Source organism: Leptodactylus fuscus, chromosome 11, assembly GCF_031893055.1.
Source record: "Leptodactylus fuscus isolate aLepFus1 chromosome 11, aLepFus1.hap2, whole genome shotgun sequence".
Taxonomy (NCBI): domain Eukaryota; kingdom Metazoa; phylum Chordata; class Amphibia; order Anura; family Leptodactylidae; genus Leptodactylus; species Leptodactylus fuscus.
This window is the reverse complement of record NC_134275.1, coordinates 25,389,646-25,415,157: the sequence shown is the minus strand read 5'-3', so window position 1 is coordinate 25,415,157 and position 25,512 is coordinate 25,389,646. Positions and strand designations below refer to the sequence as shown.

Below are 25,512 nucleotides of genomic sequence, written 5' to 3'. Positions count from 1 at the left end.
TACATAAAAGTCACCAGCCATTTTATATCCAGATGATAAGGAATCTCCAGAGATACAATTAATGGGATGGGGAGAATGAGATTCCCCAAATACCCCCGAATACCCAATGTGACTGATGCAGTGGTGCACGTGTGTAACAACCGCTACAGTCACGTCTGTGGGACACCCAAAATGGCGATCTCTGCAAGTCCTACAGATGTGAATGGAGTAAATGACATTTATCGTCTATCCTGTGGATTTTACTCAACTCACAGGCTGTTTCTACCCATGGAGAATGAAAATCTCGAATCTCCTCCCTAGACTCTGGTCTTGCATATGGTTCAGAGTCCCCGGAGCCTACAACTCTTGTGTTGTCTACTAGATTAGCCTGCTATTCTACAGATCCGAGATACACTATGGAGAGATCTGCACAAGAAATCCTAAATCTTTATATGACAAGGTCCAAAATGGACACACTACCAGCTGGACAGACGTTCCAGTAGTTGTTCTGACTAGCAACACATACTTTATAGATATTATTAGGGTGAATTCAGACACAGAAGAAGATATTCTCTGCAGAATTACATTGTATTTACAACTAAATTTGCAAGCTTTACATGCAAATTCTGAAGTGAATTCACCAACTATTTCAACATTTGCATTGCATAGGGTGAAATCAGCTGCAAAATGGGATGATGCTGCAATTACATCGCACAGCCATGAGGAAACAGACGGCAAGAGGTCATGGCACTAGTAGGACTACTCTGTGACTATAATATTTTAGCCCGTCCAGTTCAGATCTAATTACAAATGTTACTATCAAAGCCAATGGACCTTGTGCAATAAACACGAGTGAGAGAGAAAAATCAAAGTATAGAAAATCTACTGGCCACGAACAATCACCTAGAATTCTGGTAGCTATAGTAAAGTTCTAAGAGACTTGGATTCCAGCACTAGAAATGGCAATTTAAGACTAAGACCCCATGTTGCAGAAAAGCTGCTTTTTTTGTTGCAGAATGTCACATTATTTCCGCAGCTTTTTTAACTTAAGCTGCGGAAATAATGTGAGGCGTTTCTGCTGCATTTTGCTTCGTGGGGCCTTAGCCTTAAGAAGTTTCTATATCCTAATGAGAGTCCATTCATATTAAACTCAGTTGACTGGACGCGATTTGGAAAGAAAGACCTGTCTATATAAGGTCTCACAGCTGACAATGCAGATCAGATCAAAAGCCAAGCCCTAAAGAGTAAAGAATTGCCTGTATAGCTTAGTGACAGGATTGTGTGGGGGCACGGATCTGGGGATGGGTACAAAAACATTTCTGCTGCACTCAAAGTTCCTAAAGGCACAGTGGCCCTTCTTAACTCATATATTGGAATATATCTGAACATCCAGGACTCTTTCCAGGGCTGGCTGTCCTACCAAATTAAGCAAGGAGATTTGCTAAGACAAGTGACCAAGAACCAAAGACCATGTGTGCAAATAGGGAAAAAAAAATCTAGAAGGTCAATACATGAAGGGACAATACAAAGAACTTCCTAAGGATCTTTTTACTCCTAGGCTTGTGACAGTGACAAGGGGACATCCACTACGTCTGGAGGAGAGAAGGTTTCACCAGCAATATAGAAGGGGATTCTATACAGTAAGAACAACGAGGCTCTGGAACTCTCTGTCCTAGCTAGTGGTGATGGTGGATTCATTAAACAAGTTCAAAGAGAGCCTGGATGTCTTTCTTGAAGAGAAAAATATAATGGGTTATGGTCTCTAGATTTTAAGGACATGATGATCCAGGGTTTTTATACTGACTGCCAGATTGGAGTCGGGAAGGAATTTTTTCTCCTGAAATGAAATTGGCATGAGCCTCATGGGTTTTTTTGCCTTCCCCTGGATCAACACTGTAGAGGACTGTAGGGTTATAGGTTGGACTTATGTCTTCATCCAACGTCATCTACTCTGTAACTATGTAACCATCACAGCAGCCCCCACAATCTGGGCTTATGTCCGAGTGGCCAGAAAGAATTTACAAAAAGAAAAAGAAAAGAACATAAAGTGCTCGCTCTGTGCTCAATACCATCCCTACATGAAGCATGGTGGTGGCATCATCACACTATGGGGTGGGGGGTTTTGGCAGCTTTGACAGGGAGACTGGTCAGTGTTAAGGTAAAGTTGAATGAAGATCAGTACAGAGATATTCTTGAAGGGGTTTTCCAGCCCCAACTGCATGTTCCATACTGGATGCCGGAAGCTATTGCAGTGGGTTGGGATGTCTGGTCCTATTCTAGTAATAGGAGCAGAGCTGCAATTCCCTGGTCCACCACTATACAGTGGCTGGGGATGCAGTAGAGATGAGCGAGTACTGTTCGGATCAGCCGATCCGAACAGCACGCTCCATAGAAATGAATGGATGCACCTGGTACTTCCGCTTTGACGGCGGCCGGCCGCTTAATCCCCCGTGTGCCAGCTACGTCCATTCATTTCTATGCGAGCGTGCTGTTCAGATCGGCTGATCTGAACAGTACTCGCTCATCTCTAGGATGCAGCTCTGTTCCTGTTACTTTAACAAGACCAGACTCCTCTCCCTGTCCACTGCTGCAGCTGTCAGAACAGCTGATCCATGTAGGACATGGGTGTCAGAACCCCCTTCCCTTCCCCCACAGATCAAACAGTAAATGACCTTGAGGACAGGTCAAGAAAATGAAACAAGCATTTGAGGCTGGAAAACCCTTTTAGGCGAAGGCCCTACGGGACAACTCGCAGCTATAAAGTGCTGCGGGGAAAAAACGCAGTGGGAATGCATCGCGGTTCTTCCTGCAGCGCTTTAAACAGAAAGTTCACTGAGTTTTTCTCCCCAGACTTTCTGTTACAATTATATCTATGGGGAAGCCACCAGCATTTCCTTAAATATAATTGACATGCTGCGATTTCCAAAACTGTACCGGTTTTGGAAATTGCAGCTTGTCCATGCTGCGGTTTTTACCGCAAAGTGGGCATGGTATTCGCAAGAATCCCGTCCTCTTTGCCATTACTGTAAACCGCTGTGATTTTTACCACGGCATTTCCTGCCCGTGGGAGTCAAGAAAGAACTGGCTTAGGGTCATCTCTCAAAATTTCATTGAGTAGTCAAAGTCCTGATTTGAAACAAAAAAAAAAACAAAAAGAATTTCTGGAGAGACCTAAAAAAAAGACTGTCCAATGACTATCCCATCCAACCTGAGGAGGATCTGCAGAGAAGAATTTATTTATTATGCTTACTTATATAGCACCATCATATTCCGCAGCGCTTTATAGACATTGACAGTCATTGTCTCATATAGGGCTCACAATCTACATTCCCTGTCAGTATGTCTTTGGAGTGTGGGAGGAAACCAGAGTACCCGGAAGAAATCTACGCAAACACGGGGAGAAATACAAACTCCTTGCAGATGTTGTCCTTGGCTGGATTTGAACCCAGGACTCCAGCGCTGCAAGGCTGCAGTGCTAACCACTGAGCCATCGTGCTGCCAAGGAAATTCTATATGGCAGGAAATTCCAAAAAATTGTGCCATTTTGTGGCTTTTGTCAGGATAGGAATATGGAGAGGACTCAGAAGCTGTGCCTTTTGCAGAATGACCAGTTATTTAACCCCTTCCCGCCGATGGCATTTTTTGATTTTCGTTTTTGACTCCCCTCCTTCTAAACCCCATAACTTTTTTATTTCTCCGCTCCCAGAGCCATATGAGGTCTTAATTTTTGCGGGACAAATTTTTCTTCATGATGCTACCATTAATTATTCTATATAATGTACTGGGAAGCAGGAAAAAAATTCAGAATGGGGTGGATTTGAAGAAAAAATGCATTTCTGCGACTTTCTTACGGGCTTTGGTTTTACGGCGTTCACTGTGCAGCCAAAATGACATGTCCCCTATATTCTGTGTTTCGGTACGGTTCCAGGGATACCAAATTTATATGGTTTTATTTACATTTTGACCCCTAAAAAAAATTCCAAAACGGTGTTAAAAAATTTTTTTTCTAAAAGTCGCCATATTCCGACGGCCGTAACTTTTTTATACATAGGTGTACAGGGATGCATAGGGCGTCTTTTTTTGCGGGGCCGGGTGTACTTTTTAGTTCTACCATTTTCGGGAAATGTTATTGCTTTGATCACTTTTTATTCAAATTTTTATCAGAATCAAAACAGTGAAAAAATGGTGGTTTGGCACTTTTGACTATTTTTCCTGCTACGGCGTTTACCGAACAGGAAAAATATTTTTATAGATTTGTAGAGCGGGCGATTTCGGACGCGGGGATACCTAACATGTATATGTTTCACAGTTTTTAACTACTTTTATATTTGTTCTAGGGAAAGGTGGGTGATTTGAACTTTTAATACTTTTTATATTTTTTTTTACTTTTTTTTTATTTATTTTTTGCATTTATTACACCCCCTAGGGGTGTTGAACCCCAGGGGGTCTGATCACTAATGCAATGCATTACAATGCTAATGCATTGCAATGCATTGCAAAAAAATCATCATCTCTTTTGCAGGCTGCATACACCAGCCTGCAAAAGAGAGAATTTGCAGACCGGCTGGGAGCCTTTAACAAGGCTCTCGGCTGTCATGGCAACATGACGTCGGCCCTGGAGCATGCTCCAGGAGCCGGCAATCCCTGCCAAAATGGCGGCGCCCATGCGCCGCCGGAAAAATGGTGCCTCCGGCGCCTTTGACAGCAGAGCCGGAGGGGTTAATGCCTCCGATCGGTCCGGGGACCGATCGGAGGCATTAGAGCTGGTTGTCTACTGCTTAAAGCAGTAGACACCCGGCGGCTATGACGGCCTCCCGGGCAGTCGCCATAGTTACAGACCCGACACGCGCCGTACTATTACGGCGCATGTCGGGAAGGGGTTAAAGCTCAGTGATGCATTGACGATAGTCAGGAGCCTGTTGATAGGTAGCATGTTTTGTTTTGTTTTTTCTTTTTTTTTGTTTGTTTTTTAGTCCCGTGAATTCCGCAGTTTTTTATTTTTCTTTGTGCAGGATGGGGTGGGGTGCCAGTAGTTCTTTATTTTTCTTTCTAGCACCTCGACTCCAGACATGCAGGTGACTACTCCCCTTTAAGGGGACATGGTTTTTCTTGGTTTGTGACCCTGTTTACTGACCTCTTCAGTCCCTGCCGAGTGAGTTAACTTCGCCCACGATATATTGTATTGTTGTATTTATATGTCTCAATGGTTGTTTTTTCTTTTTTGTGTCTTATGTTGGAATTTTGTGTCTCTTCCTCTTGTGTATTCCCTTCCCTTTTCCCTCATCCCCTTTTTTTCCCCTAAGGTTCCAAGATGGTCCTCAGCTCTATAAAAGATTTCACTGGGGGTTTACTCTCGAATTCAGAGACTTGATAGTTCATTTTGGAGCTTTATTTCTCGCTTTCTTGGGGGTTCCATGGCCCGATGGGTGAGTCCATTTTCAATCTGCTACTGTCCCTTATTTTTAATTTTTAATGGTTAGGTGCGTTTCCATTAATGTTAAGGGCCTGGGCTCCGATGTTAAGAGGCATCTTGTGCTTAAGGAACTCTGCTCTCTGAAGGCAGATGTAGCATTTTTGCAGGAGACCCATTTGGACCGTATGGGCACATTTAATTTTGCTAAACATGACTTCCCAAATGTTTTTTCTGCTTTTCACGATCGTCGTAGGACTAGGGTGGCAATACTCCTGGCCCGTTCGTGCTGATCCTGGTAACGGCATCCCATTTCGATCCAAGAGGATGTTTTGTTATCTTGGAGGGTATGCTCCAATTTACCCCCATAATTTTATGCAATCTTTACGCTCCCAATACCAGTCAGATTTCTTTTTTGCATCGAGTTCTCTCCCTTCAGGGATTTGGTTGGTCGGGGGCGATTTTAACATGATTTTTTCCGAATGTGTTGATCGACTCTCGGCCTCTCCAACTCAGGTCCCTCACCAAGTCCTCTTAGCTCGGGAGTTCCGCCAGCAGATTCGTTCTCTTTCTATGATTTCTGGCGTATAGATAACCCCACGGCTCGCTCCTATACTTTTTCTCTCACCCTCATAGTACGCATACGCATATTGATTATTTTTTTGGAAATGCTCAGGCCCTACGACAACTCGCAGATACTGATATTGGCCCCATATCGTGGTCTGATTGTGCCCCGGTAGTTATCACCCTTTCCTCTGACCCGCGAGCAGTTCGTCGCTGCCACTGGCGTTTAACCGGTTAAGGACCAGGCCCAGAAGTACATTAAGGACCGGGCCTCTTTTTCAAAACTGACATGTGTCACTTTAAATGGCAATAACTTTGAGACGCTTTAACTTACACAAGTGATTTTGAAATTGTTTTTTCGTAACACATTATACTTCATGTTAGTGGTAAACACTAATCAATATTTTTGTATTTATTTATAAAAAAACTAGCAAATTTGATGGAAATTTGGAAAAAATTGCAATTTTCAAAATGTGAAATTCTCTGCTTTTCAGGCAGATAGTCATACCATCCAAATACATGAATAAATATTATCTCCCATATCTCTGCTTTATATCGGCATCATCTTTTGATCGTCTTTTAATTCATTTTGGATGTTACAAGGCTTACAAGTGTAACAGCAATTTTCCAGATTTACAAGAAAATTCCTCAAACTAATTTTTTAGGGACCACTTCAGTTCTGAAAGGAATTATAAAGGCCTATATAATAGAAACCCCCATAAATCACCCCATTTTCAAAACTACACCCCTCAAATTATTCAAAACAGCATTTGGGATGTTTGTTAACTCTTTAAGCATTTCATAAGAATAAAAATAATATGGAGGTCAAATTTAGACATTTCATTTTTTTTCACTAATACATTCATTTAGACCTAAAATTAACACATTCACAAAGGGTTAAAGGAGAAAATGCATCTCACATTTTGTTATGCAATTTCTCCCGTGCACAGAAATACCCCACATGTGGGTGTAAACTGATTTTTGGGCACACGGCAGTGCACGAAAGGGAAGGAGTGACACTGGGTGTTTGAACAGCATATTTTGCTGGAATAATTTTCAGGCACCATGTCACATTTGCAGAGCCCTTAGCGTACCAAAACAATGGAAACCCCCCAAAAGTGACCCCATTTTAGAATCTACACCTCTCACGGAATTCATCAAGGGGTATAGTGAGCATTTAGACCGTACAGTTGTTTCACAGATTTTACTAACATTGGAATGTGTAAAAGAAAAATTACTAAAATGTCACTTTATCCCCAAAGTTTTCATTTTCACAAGGGGTTAAAGGAGTAAAAGCCCCCCAAAGTTTGTTAAACAATTTATCCTGAACACGGCAATACCCCATATGTGGCCATATTCTGCTGTATGGGAACATGGCGGGGCTCAGAATGGAAGGAGCGCTATTTTGCTTTTGGATGGCAGATTTTGCTGGAATAATTTTTAGGTGCCATGTCGCATTTGCAGAGTCCCTACAGTACAGTTACAGTGGAAACCCCCTAAAAGTGACCCCATTTTGGAAACTACACCCCCCACAAAACATATCAAAGGGTAGAGTGAGCATTTTGACCCTACAGCTGTTTCACAGATTTTATTAACATTGGGACATGAAAATGAAAATTTACTTTTTTTCCAACAAACTGTCAATTTAGCCCCAAATTTTTCATTTTCACAAGAGGATAAAGGAAAAAAAGCTCCCTAAAGTTCGTTACACAATTTCTCCTGAACACAGAAATGCCCCATATGTGGTAATAATCTACTGTATGGGAACATGGCGGGGCTCAGAATGGAAAGAGCGCTATTTGGCTTTTGAAGGGCAGATTCTGCTGGAATATTTTTCAGGTGCCATGTCGCATTTGCAGAGCCCCTAGTGTACCAATAAAGTGGAAACCCCCTAAAAGTGACCCCATTTTGGAAACTACACCCCTCATAGAATTTATCTAGGGGTTTGGTGAGCATTTTGGCCTCACAGCTGATTCACAGATTTTATTAACAATGGGACGTAAAAATGAAAAATTACTTTTTTTTCCAATTAATCGTCCATTTAGCGCCATATTTTTAATTTTGCAAGTAGCTGAAGAATTAAAAGCCCCCCAGAGTTTGTTACACAATTTCTTCTTAACACGGAAATACCCCATATGTGGCCATAATCTGCTGTATGGGTATACGGTGGGGCTCAGAATGGAAAGAGCGTTATTTGGCTTTTAGAAAGCAGATGTGGCTGGAATAGTTCTCAGGTGCCATGTCGCATTAGCTGAGCCCCTAAAGTATCAATACAATGGAAACCCCCCATTGTGACCCCATTTTAGAAACTACACAGGTGACAGTAAACTGGAATTCACCAAGAAGTGACCCCATTTTGTAGGGACAATTTTAGGGCCTCTGCAAATGTGATGTGGTGTCCAAAAACAAAGAATATAAATCTGCACTCCAAAAGCACATATTGCTCCTTCACATCTGCGCCCTGCTGGGTACCCAAATAGCGGTGTATGCCCACATGTATGACACTGGTGTACCCCGGATAACGGTCTTAATGCCATATGTGGGTATAAATGGCTGTTTGGGCACAGCCGGGCACAGAAGGGAAGGAGCGCTATTTTGGTTTTTGGAGCACAGTTTGGTTTTAGGACACCATGCCACTTTTGCAAAGCCCCTGAATTGCCAATAAAGTGGAATCCGCAGACATGTCACCCCATTTTGGACACTAGCCCACTCATGGGATTTATCAAGTGGTGTAGCGAGCATTTTTAACCCCTGAGTGTTGCATTTATTTAGTTTCCAGAAATGAAATCACAGCTGATAATGAGAAGTTAAAAATGAAAAATTTCCAGAGATTCGCCATTTTAGTGCCCGATATGTTGTGCCCAACTTATGTCAGCAGAGACACTCCAAAAACTGGTAAGCGGGTATCCTGGGCACAACAGCTTTTAGAGCGTTCATCTCTGATACAAGGTGGGCACAACATATTACGCACTGAAATGACGTATTCCTGGAAAAATGGTCATTTTCACCTTTCACAATGAGCTTCGTATTCATTTATGGATAATAAGTTATAGCAACACTTGGGGGTTAAAAATGCTCTCTGTACCCCTGGAGAAATCCTTCAGGGGTGTAGTTTCCAAAATAAGGTCTCATATCAGGGGATTCCACTTTACTGGCGTTTCAGATCTACAAAAGTGTCATGGCATCCAAAAACCAAACCGTCTGTGCTCCAAAAACCCAATAACCCTTCTTCCCTTTTGCGTCCAGCTGTGCCCTAATATCAGTTTATACTCACATATGACATTACGTCCGATATAACGGGTACACCAGTGTCATACATGTGTCATAAACTGCAGTTTGGGCGCACAGCAGGGCGCAGAAGCGAAGGAGCGCGATGCGGCTTTTGGAGTACAGATTTTGATGTTTGGTATCTGGATGCCATGTCATGTTTGTAGAGCCTGTAAGGTACCAGAAAAGTGGATTCCCCAAAGGAGTGACCCCATTTTGAAAACTGCACCCCTCAAAGAATTTATCAGGGGGTGTAGTGAGTATTAGTATCCGGACGTGACTGCACAGCGGATGGCGAAGAGGGAATATATAAGCTGTGCGGAGAACATTGCAGACACCAAATTCCCTACTATGTCCCAGTAGCTCCTATGATTGGGGGAGTCACTCTGGGGGTCACTTTGGGGGTCACTTCTGGTGTTTTTTCGCTCATAAGCTGTAAATCTGAGGTGTCCCCTGATATTCGCTCGCACAGCTTATATATTCCCTATCTGCCGCAGCCAGTTGTGTTCTAATAATTTGGCGATTTTTGGGGGGTTTTGCCTTGACATTGCTAGATGCTATATTTTCTTTATTTTTCTGGTGACATGGCCATATAAGGGCTTGTTGTTTGCAGGATGAGATGCATTTTGTAATGGCACCATCTTTGGGTGCCTACAACTTACTGATTACATTTTATTAACTCTTTCTTGCTGGATTAAAAAAAAAAAAAAAAAATCAATCCTGCATTGAGTTTTACATTTTAAATTTTTCGCCATGCAGCGTACAGCATAAGTAACATGTGTCCTTTATTCTGCGGGTCAGTACGGTTACGGCGATACCTCATTTATGTTATTTTTTTATGCGATACTAAGTCTGCAGAACAAAAACACATTTGGGGACATAAATCAGTGATTTTTGCATCGCCATCTTCTGAGAGGCGTAACATTTTTATTTTTCGGTTGACAGTGTTGGTTGAGGGCTTATTTTTTGCGGGAAAATGTGCGCTTTTTATTGGCACTGTTGTGGGGTGAATATGACTTTTTGATCACTTTTTATAGCATATTTTGTAGGATGAGATGGCAAAAAATCATTATTTCCGGCGAGTTTTTTCCGTTTTTTTTTTTCCGACGTTCACCGTGTACATTAAATATTATTTCAGTTTTATTGTACAGGTTGTTACGGACGCGGCGATACCAAATATGCATTGCTTTTTTTAATTTTTAGTGCTTTTTTTTATATAATTCATTTTGTATAGAAAAAAGGGATTTTTGGACTTTAGAACTTTATTACTTTTTTCATACACTTTATTTATTTTTTTTTAACTTTTTTTTAACTTTTTCATGTGTCCCTTTAGGACACTTGAATCAGTTGATGCTTTGATGAAAGCATCAGCTGATTCTACACAGTAGCAGACAGGACACGAGCAGGACATGAGCCTGCTCGTGTCCTGTAAGCTGCAGAGGAAGTGAGACACATCGCTCACTTCCTCCACCGCCTGGCAGGATCACCAGGTATGTGGGGCTCCGGTAGTCTGGGGTCACTGGCCAGACCCCAGACTACCTTCTACTGACATCGGCACCCCCCGATCTCGCCGCGGGGGGTGCCGATCTGGTTAACTTGTCGGCGGATCCCTTTCGATCGCGCCGCGATGTTTGACGGCGCGATCGAAAGGGTTAACACGTCCAGTCGGACTCAGTTCCGACTGGACGTTATGGAGGAAGGGGTTAGGTGTTAGTAACACCTAACCCCTGTCCCCCCCGCACCCCTCCCCCCGCCAGAAAGGTACCTAAAGGCCGGACGTATTTCGGCAATAGTCCGGTCTTTAGGTACCAGCACATGAGGCCGTAAATTTACGTACGGCGGTCCTCATGTGGTTAAATGAGACTTTGCTCTAATCCCCTTCTTCGCTAGGAGTTTTGCGTTGTCATCTGATTATTTTAATGATTCGGTAGATTCTCCAACGGTTCTTTGGGAAGTCCATAAGGCTGTGATGAGGGGCCACTGTATTGCGCTGGCGTCCAAACCTAAGAAAGACCGACAGGCCCAGGAGCATCTCCTCCGCAATCAGATTGCTTCTTTAATGGCTTGACAACCTGCCCATCCCCGGGGGTCCTTCGCGTTTGACTCTTGCTAGAGCTGATCTCCGTTCCTTGGAAACCTGCCATGTGCAACGCCTCCTACTTTATTCAAGTCAATGATATTTTGAGCGGGGCAATAAACCCCATACATTATTGGCTAATACTCTCAGGGATCAACAGCTATCCTCTACTCCCCATTCTGTGTTCGATTCTGCGGGCATCCTCCAACATCACCCTGATGCTGTGGCCCAAGCCTTCCAATCCTATTATTCTAAAATTTATAATATGCCCCTCCCAAGGGTGCTTGCACAGGTGGACGGTCCTTCTAGTCTGGCTACCTACCTTGCGGATTGTCATCTACCACGTCTTTCTTCTTCTGCATTAGATTCCCTAAATTTCCCTGTCACGGTAGAGGAGTTGATAGGTGTTTTAAAGGAACTTCCTAATGGTAAGTCCCCAGGTCCAGATGGGTTTACTTACTATTACTATAAGGCCTTCTGCAACGAACTCTCTACTCATCTTTTGACTCTTTTTAATTATTTCCTTTCCGGCTCTCCGATTCCTCCCTTGATGTCTTGGTATTTTCTCACACTAATTCCTAAACTAGGCAAAGAACCTCAGCATTGTGCCAATTATCGCCCGATAGCTTTATTAAATACTGATTTGAAGCTCTTTACTAAACTGTTAGCGAACAGATTATACTTGGCTCCCACTATAATACTTGGCTCCCACTTCTCATCCATAAGGATCAGGTGGGCTTTGTCCCCTGTCATCAGAGATGTGATAACACTAGTAGAACTATGGACTTGGTAGAGGTAGCTAACCATCATTCTATTTTGGCTCTGCTTTTGAGCCTGGACGCTGAAAAGGCATTTGATCGCCTTAATTGGGCGTTTATGCAGGAAACTCTGAAGGCCTTTGGGCTTTCAGGCCCATTTTTAACGGCTATCCGGGCTCTTTATTCTAATCCCTCAGCGTCGATCAATCTTCCCCATGCTTCCTCTCCCTCTTTTTTTTTTATCCGAAATGGCACTCACCAGGTCTGCCCCCTTTCCCCCTTAATCTTTGCACTATGCATTGAACCATTGGCATCTAAGATCCGTAGAGACCCTGATGTCAAGGGTATCCCAGTTCGGGATAAGGTATTTAAGGTTTCCCTTTTCGTCGATTATGTTCTCCTTACTCTTTTGTTTCCCCATACTACTCTCCCTAATCTCCTACGACTTCTTACGACGTACGGCGACTTGTCAGGGTATAAGGTGAACCCTTCAAAAACTGAGGCTCTTCCTTTAAATATCTCATACGATGATCTTATGCTTTTACGTTCTAACTTCGACTTCCAGTGGCGATCGTCTTCAATTTATTTGGGGATTCAGATCTTTCTTACCATATTCTTTACTCCAACTATCGAGACTGTTCCGCGATCTACGATCACTTCTGGATAAGTGGCAACCCCTTTCGATCTCCCTGTTGGGGAGGATAGTGGCAGTAAAAATGACCCATCTGCGCTGTATCCCGTTCTGGGCTTCTGCCTAGGCGGATACTAGGTGGATGGAGATAGAAAAGCTTTGGTTGGCCCCTATGCATCCCAATGCTTTCCTGTGGGTGGGTTCTCCCCCCACTTGCTCGGCCCCATGAGTTTTATTTGGTCTATCTGGTCTCCGTGTAATGCTAAGTTTTCCCTGATGTCCCCGCGCTCATCTATGGTGTCTGTTTTATATAACCCTCTTCTCCCTGATAGTTTGTCGCCCACTATGGTCAGAGTGTGGTCGGCGGTAGGCCTATTCTGGATTGCCGATCTGATTGACCCTACGACGTTGGAGTTTAGGCCCTTTGATTACTTTGTAGCTAATCTAGGCCTCCCTCAGACAGAATGGCTTCATTATTTCCAGGTAGTTCATTTTGTTCGCTCCCTCTATGGCTCTGTTTTTGGTCTTGTCCACTTGTCTTGGGTTTCTGGGAGGAGGTGAAAGCTTTGACGGATGTCCACTTCACATAGGGGGTTCCCTTAGATCCCCTTTTATATTTACTGAACCTCCCTCCTAGACATCTGCGTAGCAAGACTTCAAGACTTTTTCTCCATCTATGCACAGTCGCAAAAACTCTTATAGCTAAACACTGGAGGAGCGTTAACCCTCCATCCGGTACTGAACTTCTTGCTCGTATTAAGGATACACATAGTCTTGACTTTCTCACTGCTAGTCTTAATAACACATTGGATGCTTTCCATTCTGTTTGGTCTCCTTGGGACACCTACTGTGCGCTAAGTGGCCTTTAATCTTGGAACCTCCCTTCCCTCCTATTCTGTTTTTGTATGTCTGTTGTTACCCTATTTTGTTTTGCTTTTACGTTGTATGCCTATTTTGCAGTTGAGATTATGCAGTATTGCTTCTTTTTGCTCTTTTGGGTATTTGTTTTGCCTTGTCTCCTTTTCTGCGGATTGTTAAATGTTTTTGAAAAATTTCAAGAAAAATTACAGTTAAAAAAAATAGAGGCAAAGGGATTCGCTTCAATATTGCAAGATAAACAGAGGAACTTGTATGTACATATGTCTGCTTTTAGCCTTAAAAGGGGTTGTCCAGGATAATTTTTTTTTTTGCTTTATTTTAGGCCAAGTAAGGTGTAAAAAATATAAAACATGTTCATTTGTCCCCGATGCTCCAGTGCCTCCCAGCATAGTCCACTCTCCTAGCAGAAGTCCCCGCCACACGCGATCTCTGAGGACAATCATTGGGACACGAGATGCCCCAGCCAGCAAGACATCTGGCAAAAGAAGAGAGTACAGCAGCAGGACCATACTGCGCTTGGAGGCACCGAAGCATCCAGGAACAGGTTTTTGTTTGTTTTTGTTTTGTTTTTTTAACTTCCCCAGCCTAATTTAAAAAATTATTTGTATCCTGGATAATCACTTAAAAGACTATGTTACTATGCTATATTGTACGAACAATCAGACCCTAGGGTTCTAATTTATATATGGTAAATAAAAAAAAATAAAAGATTTTTTAAAGTTCAATTTGTCCCACAAAAATTAACCCCTCGTGTGATTATGTGAATGAAAAAAAATAGAAAAGTGAAAAGGTGCTGAAAAAAAAAAAAAAAAAAAAAAAAGCAGCCCACCCTGAATGGGTCTAATCAGAGTTAAAGGAAAAGGAGTACCAAGCCAAAAGTTATGACAAACTAACAGAAATGCTATACTAACCAGTATAGTATAGTGCTGCTACTCAAGATTAGAGATGAGCAAGTAATGTTCGGATCAGCCGATCCAAACAGCACGCTCCATAGAAATGAATGGATGCACCTGGTACTTCCGCTTTGACGTCGGCTGGCCGCTTAACCCCCCGCGTGCCGGCTACGTCCATTCATTTCTATGCGAGCGTGCTGTTCGGATCTGCTGATCCGAACAGTACTCGCTCATCTCTACTCAAGATCTTATCAATTTGGGTTTTGTACAGTTGGTTGCAATAACTTGACTGTATATCCTTAGTCAACCTGCCACAACTTATCACTGTCCTCAGATGTCTTAACTTCAGTGACTGCAGCGAACCCATAGGGATACCACACGGATACCATACAGGCACAACATCACTGCAGCCAGGTATATATAACGCCTGGTGGGTAATATTGGAGAAGTTGCAGGGCTAGCCATAAACCCGATCAACTACACATTGTATATTCCATAAGTACAGTGCTGTATACCATAGTGTCTGGCTACCATACTTCCTATTCCAGCTGGATACATATTGAAGGTGATTCAGGTGTGCAACAAGCCATACAAGTGGTGACGTCCCAGGACTTGCACATAACTGTAGGTCATCAATAGTAAAGTAGCAGAGAAACCTTTTAATATGCTGGTCTATGCTGCTTCCCCTAGTCCCTCTGGCCAGAGAGTGACAGGCTGCTGTGTACATGGGAATACACAGCAGCCAGCCTACCGTAAAGACAGAAAAATACAAAACGTTCAAAGTGTTTTATGGTGTTTTTTGAGTTAGAGCCATTTTTTTCAAAATGCAACTTGCTAAGGGAACCGTAATGCCATCGGCTTCTCCATAGAATTTGAAAAACACGTTACAAATATTATAGAAAAAAATACCACTCAAGTTAAATACCTATGAAATGTAGTTGAAATTCAATGTATGCAAAGCAACGTCAACACAGTAGATCACCACATCTCTATAGTCGATAAGGGCTCGTTCACACTGAGATTTTTGGCAGCAGATATTGACGTGGAATCCGCTTCAATATTCACTGCCAAAAACGGCTCCCATTGACTTCAACGGGAGCAGCTCGCTTCTTTTTTCCACTAGCTAGTAGCGGAAAAAAGAAACGACATGCCCTTTCTTCCCGAGACTCCCTCCCGATTAGGCCCATTCATTCGGGCCTAATCCGGAGCAGAATGCCAGTGCACTACATCGGTGTTCTGTCACAGCTAGCGGTGCGGTATGTTCACACGCGGAATCCATTTTACGCCGTGTGAACATACCCTAAATGTTATGGCTTATTTGTAACCACAAAGATTTAGGCTATGTTCACACGGCGGAAAATGAAGAGGAATTCCTCTTCATTTTCCGCCATGGCATCCAGTTGCGGATTAGGCCTGGATGAATGGGCCTAATCTGCAGGGAGTCTCAAGCCACGGACACCGTAGATCAGGTGTAGGGAACGTACGGCTCTCCAGCTGTTGCAAAACTACAACTCCCAGCGTGCATACTGGCTCTGCTGTTCTGGGAACTCCCATGGAAGTAAATGGAGCATGCTGGGAGTTGTAGTTTCACAGCAGCTGGAGAGCCAAAGGTTCCCTACCCCTGCCGTAGATGAATCAGCTGCAGAATCTATGGCAAGATGAAGCAAGACACTTCTTTTTTCCATGTTCTGTTGCGATCTCTGCCTCCAATTCAAAACGGATTTGTGGGGGAAATCTGCCACCAAATCCGCGGCAAATTCCTCCGTGTGAACACAGCCGAGCATATTAGGAATTATTAAAAATTAATTATAAAAAAAATAAAAATTAAAAAAAGTACACTGGCAAGTTGTTACATTTTACACAGATAGCACATCTATGCATGAATAAAATAACACCTATATTCTTGGAAAACCCGTTTTGGGGTACCTGCTGTATTTTAGTCAGACAACTCCCACTGCAGAATCTCCAGTGTATTATATGAGGTTCCATTTTATTCACACTACTTTCCCTGCCTTCTGCTTATGAGAAACAAGGGGGAGAAATACAGCATGGTAAACAAACAGGAGAAGGGAGAGGGAAGAACAGCAACAGCATCTCGTAGGATAAAACAGACTCTGCACGCTGCACTCATTTTCTCTATAGATGTCCACAAAATTTTTTAGCAGCGTTACGAGGCTTTAGTCTGGGCTTACACATATATGGAAGAAAAAAAAAAAAAAAGAGACACTCCTGGTCTCTTGTATAGGCAGAAACATCTTCGACAGCACGCTATACAAATGGAGAGCAAGAGAATGGAGCTAGGTGGGAAGGGAGGTGCCAAGAAGAATTTGAGGGCACATGACACGACATAAACTAAGTGCCATATTTGAAGCCTGCCAAGTTCCATTTGAACCCTGTCAAATTTAGGCTTTTACATTTTTTTTCCTGCTTTCATTTTTACGTATTGTGAGAAGGTGACAAAGTGCTGGAATCACAGTATATCTCGCCCAGGTTTCCACCCAGGGCGGGTCTTGTGTAGGCCTCAGCCCAGGTGTGGGTCCTGAGGCTCATTACTGGGCCATAAAAGGCTGCAGATCCTACACTTCAGGGCAGATCTTGGGAGTGAGAGGAGGCGCTTGGGTTTGTCCTGAAATACTGAGAGTCTGATGAGACTGTACTGTGCTACTTGGTTAGTGTGGTTGGTAGTAAGCCAAACGTATAGTTAGTTTTTACCGTTTAGTTAGTGCTCAGACGTGCAGGGTTTTGTTTAACGTTTTTTGCATGAAGATGTTTTTTATTTTTGCTTATTCTATACCTGAAGTGAAGGTTTAATTATTTTGCTGTTTTTTTTCCAACTAAACCTGTTTGCACCAGACATTGTGTACCTGTGACTGACTGGTTGGGTCCACATCATTGCTGTTACCGAGCTACCTTCCCCACAGTAATTTAAAAAAAAATAAAAATGTGTCTTTGGGTTTAATTTTGTGTGAATTCTAGGAAAGGGGAGAATTATTTGAATCCTCATCCCTTCGGGAGCTTGAACTTGCAATCATTAGATCCACTGTACCATGGACTACACTACTACTCTGCTGCAGTCTATGGTAAAATCTTTTCTTTTCACCTATCAGAAATAGTTCTTCAATCAAAATTTTTTTTACAACACGATTTTAATATCAACATTTTTATTAGAATACACAAAACTAAATCGATTAAAAAAATCCTAACTAAAAACAAGTGATATAAAGGCAAGGTCACAGTGTCACAAAAATGCATCGCATGGAAAAGAATAAATTAACATATATCCATCATCTAATACTGTATAAATATATAAAAATCACCCCTCATACAGCAAAACAGTCATCATCATCCAAGGCCGGCTTATATAAAGAGAGAAACAAATATAAATAAATAGGCACCCTAGAAAGGTGTGCACACCATCCTATCAAATCACTTGTCTCTTGTTACAATTTAAAGCCCAATGTGCAGAGGAATAGCCGAATCTAGATAAATGAATATACAGATAGGTACCCCATAAGGTTTTACACCCCCTCATACACCATATCTCATACAGCTAAATATCCACACAGTCCCTGCTAATACAATGCTGAACAGGGGAAACATTATAAATAAACACAGATATAAACTAATACAGAGAAACTGCACCGGTATCTTAGATATAGTGACACCGTGACCTCCACCAGCAGCCCCAACACGTGTTTCGCCCCCGCTTCGTCAGGGGACTGCCTGTTTAAAGGGATCCTATCAGTCAGACACAATTTTTTGTAGGTACCACGTCAGAATAGCCTTAAGAAAGGCTACTCTTCTCCTACCTTTCGTCATCTTCTCTGCGCCGCCGTTCGCCTACCATCCCGGTTTCTCTCAGTATGTAAATTAGCTCTCTCGCAGCACTGGGGGTGTCCCGAATGCTGCGAGAGAACTCTCTCCAGCGCCACCTCTTCTTCTTCAGCATCTTCTTCAGGCAGTGGCTTGTAACTTCTAAGGCTTCGGGCAGAGCAGTCTGCGCATGCCCACAGGCCACGTGAAAATGGCTGCTTGCACAGTAACGTAAGCGGCCATTTTCTCGTGGCCTGTGCCCACAGGCCACAGTCTGCTCTGCCCAAGGCCTTAGAAGTTACAAGCCACCACCGGAAGAAGAGGCTGAAGATGACACTGTTGAAGAAGAGGAGGTGGCGCTGGAGAGAGCTCTCTCGCAGCATTGGGGATGCCCCCAGTGCTGTTTGAGCTCTGGGGCCCGCCCCCAGTGCTGCGAGAGAGCTAATTTACATACCGAGAGAAACCGGGATTGTAGGTGAAAGGTAGAAGATGAATAGCCTTTCTTAAGGCTATTCCGACGTAATACCTACAAAAAATTGTGTCTGACTGATAGGATCCCTTTAAATGACTATGGTAAAATCTTTGTCTAGCTATTGAAGCCTAGCTGAACAGTTATTTTGCTATGGCAAGTCAGAGGAGGCTCATTGCTGCCATAGCAACTGTACTGCTCCCACAATCTTGCTATGTAACATCCATTAGGGGGGTTGAAAGTAACGGAACCTGTCAAGTCCTGTGGTTCTATCTGACCATGGCACCTAAGGGGTAAAGTGTCGGAGATCATAGTTGTCTCTGATCTCATTGCAGACGCTATCGCAGAGTCTTAGCTGTGTGAAACAACAGAGCCCCCTGCAGCTAACGCACCCACTCAGCTACTGAGCCATATATAAAGTCCCAGCATGTGCCGCACTAGTACAGCAGATGTTGGGTTAAAGTAATAAGAATCAAATTAAGCAATTCTGTTAAAAAACAGAATTGTGAAACATGTTAAGGGTGAATTAATCATATTCATTTAATTAGTTGCCTAGTCCTAATTCTAGCACATGAGAGCATGTGTAAATTAAGAGGCCAGAGCCATTTCGGGTAAGCCAGGGAGAAATTTTCAGAAATTAATAGTACAAGTAAAAATTTGAAACTTTGTAATATGTCTTATTAAAGAAATATGTTTTACTCTCCACATTTCTCAATATTAGTTTATGACAGGGGTCAGCATCCTTCAGTACTCCAGCTGCTGTGAAACTACAACTCCCAACATGCTCCACTCACTTCCACGGTTGTTCCAAGACCAGCAGAGCAAGTATGCATGCTGGGAGTTGTAGTTTTAGGCCCCTTTTACATGGGGCAAGAGGGGGCGGATTTTGACGCGGAATTCACGTCATAATCCGCCCCCTCACAATGGTGGTCTATGTAGACCGCTAGCGTTCTTTTTCCCACTAGCGGCATGTTGCCACTAGCAGAATAAAGAAACGAGCTGCCCTTTCTTCAGGCGGAATCCGTGGATGATTCAGCCACAGCGTCCGCCTCACGGCAGCAAGCTCCGGACTAGGCTCATTCATTTGGGCCTAATCCAGAGCGGAAAGCCACGACTGGATGCCGTGCACTGTACCGGCAACCCGTCGCGGCAGCTGCGACGGAATATGCACACGTGGAATTGCGTGTGAACTAAGCCTTACAACAGCTGAGGTGTCAAATGTTGCCTACCCTGGTCTATGAAGATGAGAGAGGATCAGAAAGAATCTCAAATAATGACTAGTTATACTCTGCTATTCCTTGGGGGGGGGGGGGGGGGTTAAATACTGCTAAATTGTAGGTAAGGCTACATTCACACTAGCGCTGGGGATTCCGTCCCCGGACCCGCTTAGAAAATGTAGAGAAAAATCCTGCAAGCAGAACTTTTTTCTCTGCATTTTTCAGGCAGAAACCCAGTGGACCCCATCATACTCTATGGGGTTCCACAGGTAACCGCTTTTTAAGCAGGTGAGTTTTTCAGATCCCCATGCAGACCCAAAGAACAGAAAGCCAAAAGCTTGTGTGAACCTGGATAAAGAAGCTGATAAGGAAAAAGAATGAGGCAATAAATCAATTAACCAGATGGCAGGAGAATCTCACTCCCTCCTCCATACAGTTGTATGTGTGAGACTGAGTATGGGGACAGATATAATGTAAACAGACTGACGATAAGGAGGAGGAGAACAGCTTAATAGATACTGAAGGAAAGAGAGATTACAAAGTTTCTTATTTTCACCTATACTATTTATTTATGAAAGATTGGCCGATGCATTGAAGACTTCCACTAGAACAAGCCAGGGGGAGCCACTGGATCACACTGCGGTGGGAGACACCGCAGCATCGGGGACAGAGGAGCATGATTTGGTTATTTTGATTTTCGAGTTCCCTGGCCTCTTTATATAAAATAGTAATTCCTGAACAATCCCTTTAGGCCTAGTTCAGACGGGCTAGTGACCGCATATTCTGGTCCTGATTGTGACGCGGGAAGCGCGTCACAATCAGGACTAAAATGCGCCTGCCACGGCTTCCCGCTTCGGAGTAGGCCCAAATGAATGGCCCTAGTCCGGAGGGATTGTCTTGACACGGACGTGCCACGGCAGTCGGCCTCAAGAAGGGGCAGCTCGCTTCTTTTTTCCGCGAGTGGAAAGAAACCGCTAGCGGAAAAAAGATCACTAGCGGTCTACCTAGACCTCTATTGTGAGGGGGTGGATTCCGCGACAAAATCCGCCCTCTCTTGCCCAGTGTGAACTAGCCCTTAATGCCAGGGCCCAACATGGCATAAATGCCATGCTTTGGCTGCGGCATTTTAAAGTCACTGCAAGGTGGGTGGGATTCTAGCGAATCCCATCTACACTTTGTAGAAAAATACGCACAGTGGGCATGTTGCAATTTCCAAAACCGTTGCAGCTTTGGAAATCGCAGCATGTCAGTTATATCTATGGAAATGCCAGTGGTTTCCCTATAGGTATAATGGAAGCAGAAAGTCCACAAAGGAAATTTCTGCGGACTTTCTCTGAAAAGCGCGGCGGGAAAAAACTCTTTTACCAAAGCGATTTTTCTGCAGCCCATTATGTTGGGCTTTGCCTTAGGCTAAGGCCCCACAGTGTAGAGCGCAGCTTAAAAAAAAACAAAAAAACCACAGCATTAAAAACCATTTTTCCCTGCAGTTTTTTTTCATGAGAGTGAGAGTTTCCCAAAGTAAAATTGACACTACATTTTTGAAAATGCTGCTTCTCCACAGAGTTTTTGTTTCCGCAGTGTGTGGATATGATTAGCCAGAATCTCATTCACTTCGCTGCTACTGTAAAATGCTGTATTTTTTTTTTTCTGCTGTGTTTCCACAAAGTGGAGCCTTAGCCTAAGGGAGCCTTCACACAGAGTATACGCTCTGCTCATTCTGAACATATCACATTGAAAGCAATAGTTAAAAAAGCCTCCCATTGATTTCAATAGGTAGCGCGCGTATGCCGGCACCCATAAAAATCAATGGGATCTGTTTTAACGCCGCTCATTCTGAACGAGTTTACATTCAGAATGAGCGGAGCGTATACTCCGTGAGAAGGCTCCCTAATACTGAGGCCCCACGTTACAGAAACACAGCTTTTTTTTGTTGCAAATTTTGCTGCGATTTTTTTGAGCCAAAGCCAAGATTGGCTACAAAGGGAATGGTAAATTTATGTTATGCTCAGTCCACTACCGGCTTTGGCTCAAAAAACTGCAGAAAAATCTGCAACAAAAAAAAAAAAAAAAAATCCTGCCTAAGGCCGGGGACCCACATGCCAGAAATGCCGCAATTTGGCCACAGCGGAAACACCGCGGGGAAAAAATTGTGGCGTTTTACAGTACTTGCAAAGTGGATGGGATTCATGCGCATCCCATACCCACTTTGCGGGAAAGAAATTGCAGTGTGGACACGCTGCGATTTCCAAAACCGTTGTGGTTTTGAAAATCGCAGTATGTCAATTATATCTACGGAAACGCAGGCAGCTTTCCCATAGTATTTCCCATAGTAATTGTAACAGAAAGTCCACGAAGGAAAACTCTGTAAACTGTGAAAAGCGCTGTGGGAAGAACTGCAATCCGTTCACTCCGCTTTAGCATGGCAGTTCCGGCCCGTGGGGCCTTAGCCTAAAGCTCCGCAATAGTAAAGCGCTGCAGGAAAAACTGCAACGGGAACGTATCGCGGTTCTTCCCGCAGCACTTTAAATAGAAACATGAGGCCCCAGCCTAAGGCTAATGCCCCACATAAAAGCACTGTGAGAGGGAAAAAAAAACAAAAAACCAGTGCAGAAATGCATTGCGGATTTTCCCGCAGCACTTTTCACAGATAAACCACGGAGTTTGTCTCTGTGGACTTTCTGCTTCAATTATACCGATAGGAAACCACCAGTGTTTTAGTAGGTATAATTGACATGCTGCGATTTCCAAAATCATTATGGTTTGGAAATCACAGCATTTCCACTGCGCATATTTTTCTACAAGGCGTGGATGGGATTCACTAGAATTCCATCCACTTGCAAGGACTGTAAAACGTCACTGTTTTTGCCACGGTGTTTTCATCACGTGGGGCCCTGGCTTAAAGGGCTTTTCCGGGAGTTGTAAATTAACTACTTATATTTAGAATAGGTTTAAATGTAAGATTTGTTGAAGTCTAATACCAGGGACCCTCCCAGATCAACTGTCTGAAGCAGTAGCCCCATCCCATTCAAGTATACCAAAGAACAACTATAAAGCCTTAAAGAGATTCTACCATTAAAAATCTTTTTTTTCTGGTTGACACGACGGAATAGCCTTAAGAAAGGCTATTCTTCTCCTACCTTTAGATGTCTTCTGCGCCCCGCCGTTCAATTAAAATCTTGTTTTCCGACGGTATGCAAATGAGTTCTCTCGCAGCACTGGGAGTGGGCCCCAGCGCTCAAACAGCACTGGGGGCGTCCCCAATGCTGCCAGAGAACGGGTCTTCTTCCGGCGGTGGCTTCAAACATCTAGGCCTCGGGGAAATCGACTGCACATGCCCGCTGGCCACAAGAAAATGGCCGCTTACACAGTATTGTAAGCGGCCATTTTCTTCTGGCCTGCGGGCATGCGCAGTTGGCTGCCCAATGCCTAGATGTTTGAAGCCACCGCCGGAGGAAGACCCGTTCCTGAAGAAGATGGAGGCGGCGCTGGAGAGTTCTCTTGCAGCATTGAGGACGCCCCCAGTGCTGTATGAGCAGAGGAGCCAGCCCCCAATGCTGAGAGATAACTCATTTGCATACCGTCAGAAAACGGGGTTTTAACCGAACGACGGGGCGCAGAAGACATCTAAAGGTAGGAGAAGAATAGCCTTTCTTAAGGCTATTCTGTCATGTCAACCAGAAAAAAAAGAAGATTTTGAATGGTAGAATCCCTTTAAATACTATTTGTATTCAAGTCAATGGGGCGGAATTGGTATTACATTTTCCAGGCACTACAACCTGATGTTATAGAGCAGGAGGCACTGAATATATACACATATACACCCTGTACAACATTCAACTCATTTAATCCATCTGCTCAATCTTTTCTTAGTCACCCATCATGATGGTGGTCCTAATTATTGATTGACCTCCCTGCATACAGATATAGCTGTCAATCATTGCACGGACCACCCCCATGACTAGATGATTGCCAAGATATTCAGGACTAACTCACGCTGGTCATTGCCAATGGATCCAGATGTGTAGCCATAATGTCTTATGACCAATGTGCCATTTGTTCTAAGCTTCCTTCTGATGGAATAGGGCAGTACCAGATGAAAGTGACTTTTAGGATATATAGAAGCGGTATTCAATGGCAGCTATAAGGGACGTGTCTAAAGGAGGCCGAGAACCCTAAACCCTTACCTTCCACCTATTCAAACAAACCTTTGCCCTGCGGCTTATCAATCCTGCCACAGGCTTCATGCTTTCACACTGCAGGAAACAACTGTCCAAAGGAAAACCCTGAGCAAGGTAAGAACTAGAGATGCCATTGTATGGTGGTATAGTATATTATAGGTGGGCACCTCCATGGCTGCTAGAGAGAAGAACAGGCATCAGCCACATAGACTGAAGACATGACAGTCAGCCAACTAGCCACAGCACAGGTCTTCTGGCCACACACTGCTCTTTACGGCTATGGCTCGATGAACAGCTGCGATCGATTAACCCCTCCTTTACATTCTACAACCAATGCACACTGTTCCCTCCTCTAAAGTGCGCTGCGCCTTTAAGAAGCAGCAAGATGGAGTCTTGTGCAGTAACAGGCAGCTGATGTTCTCCAGCCCCTCACAGATCACAGGGGGTTGTATGTAATGTCTGTGGGAATCACCTGTCACGCACATGCCCCCCATTACCCATAGGCCCACCGCCCATCTGACCTATTAACCATCCCCGCAGAGCCTTGGCCGTCAGCGGGTGAAGGGCTCTGCAGGTAACCGAGGACTTACCGTCTGTGGCTCCGGATGCATCGCCCGCTGTCAGTACACCCTGCTTCACGCTGCAGCCGCAGTCCGTCCCCGGGCCCGATGACTAGAGGTGCCCTGGTAATGTGCAGGAGCTGGCTATGCAGGGCTTCAATAGCCAGGCAGCCTGCGCTCGTTTTTGTCTCCCTCCCCTCCTCCTCAGTACATTCTGGGTGTGTTTATGGGGTGGGGCCCTGCTTCATGCAATGTATACAATCTATAGGAACAATTCAGTCCAAGTCTTCACGTCTTGGTGCGGTTTCTCAAGTTGTTTTGTGCGCTCATGTTGGCCGCTCCGGTTGCCCTGTTCCGGGCTCGGCTCAGTGGGTGTGTTAAGGGGTGGGGTCCTGTGTCCCTAATAGTCCTTGCTGCGGGAATGCTGGCCACGCTCTGGTGCCTCCGGACAGGGGCTCGCACTTGTCCCTTCTCTCTGCTCTTCTCCTCCTTGCTGTTTCCTCACAGTCATCTTCTACTCCCTAGCTGCCCAGACCCCAACCACACCCTACCACCCCACCCTGCTTGTCATTCACTCCTGCACTGCACAACCACCCAGGCGAGGGAGCCACCCCCAGGACTGAGCTAGAGCTGTGCCAGTAGCAGGCACTAGGTTCTCCTAAACTTCTTATCAACATTACATGTGTGAATGCGCCCTGACGCACTGACTAATCCATGCGGCATTTCAAAGTCTGTAATCTCATGATACTGTTGGGGAGCAGCCACTGCAAGCGGTCAAGGAAGTCACTCAAAAGTGCTAAAATACACCATGGTAGAG

At 44.0% G+C, this 25,512-nt stretch overlaps 1 protein-coding gene across 1 annotated transcript in view; it reads right to left on the bottom strand.

The window, feature by feature from the left end:
• Window positions 1-25,216, bottom strand: part of KLF8 (KLF transcription factor 8) — a 49,309-nt gene extending 24,093 nt beyond the window's left edge. Inside the window, exon 1 of the mRNA XM_075259389.1 lies at window positions 24,726-25,216. Within this exon, the coding sequence (XP_075115490.1) occupies window positions 24,726-24,746 (21 nt within the window). The 5' untranslated portion in view covers window positions 24,747-25,216. The remainder of the gene's footprint in view (window positions 1-24,725) is intronic.
• Between the last annotated feature and the right edge of the window lie 296 nt (window positions 25,217-25,512).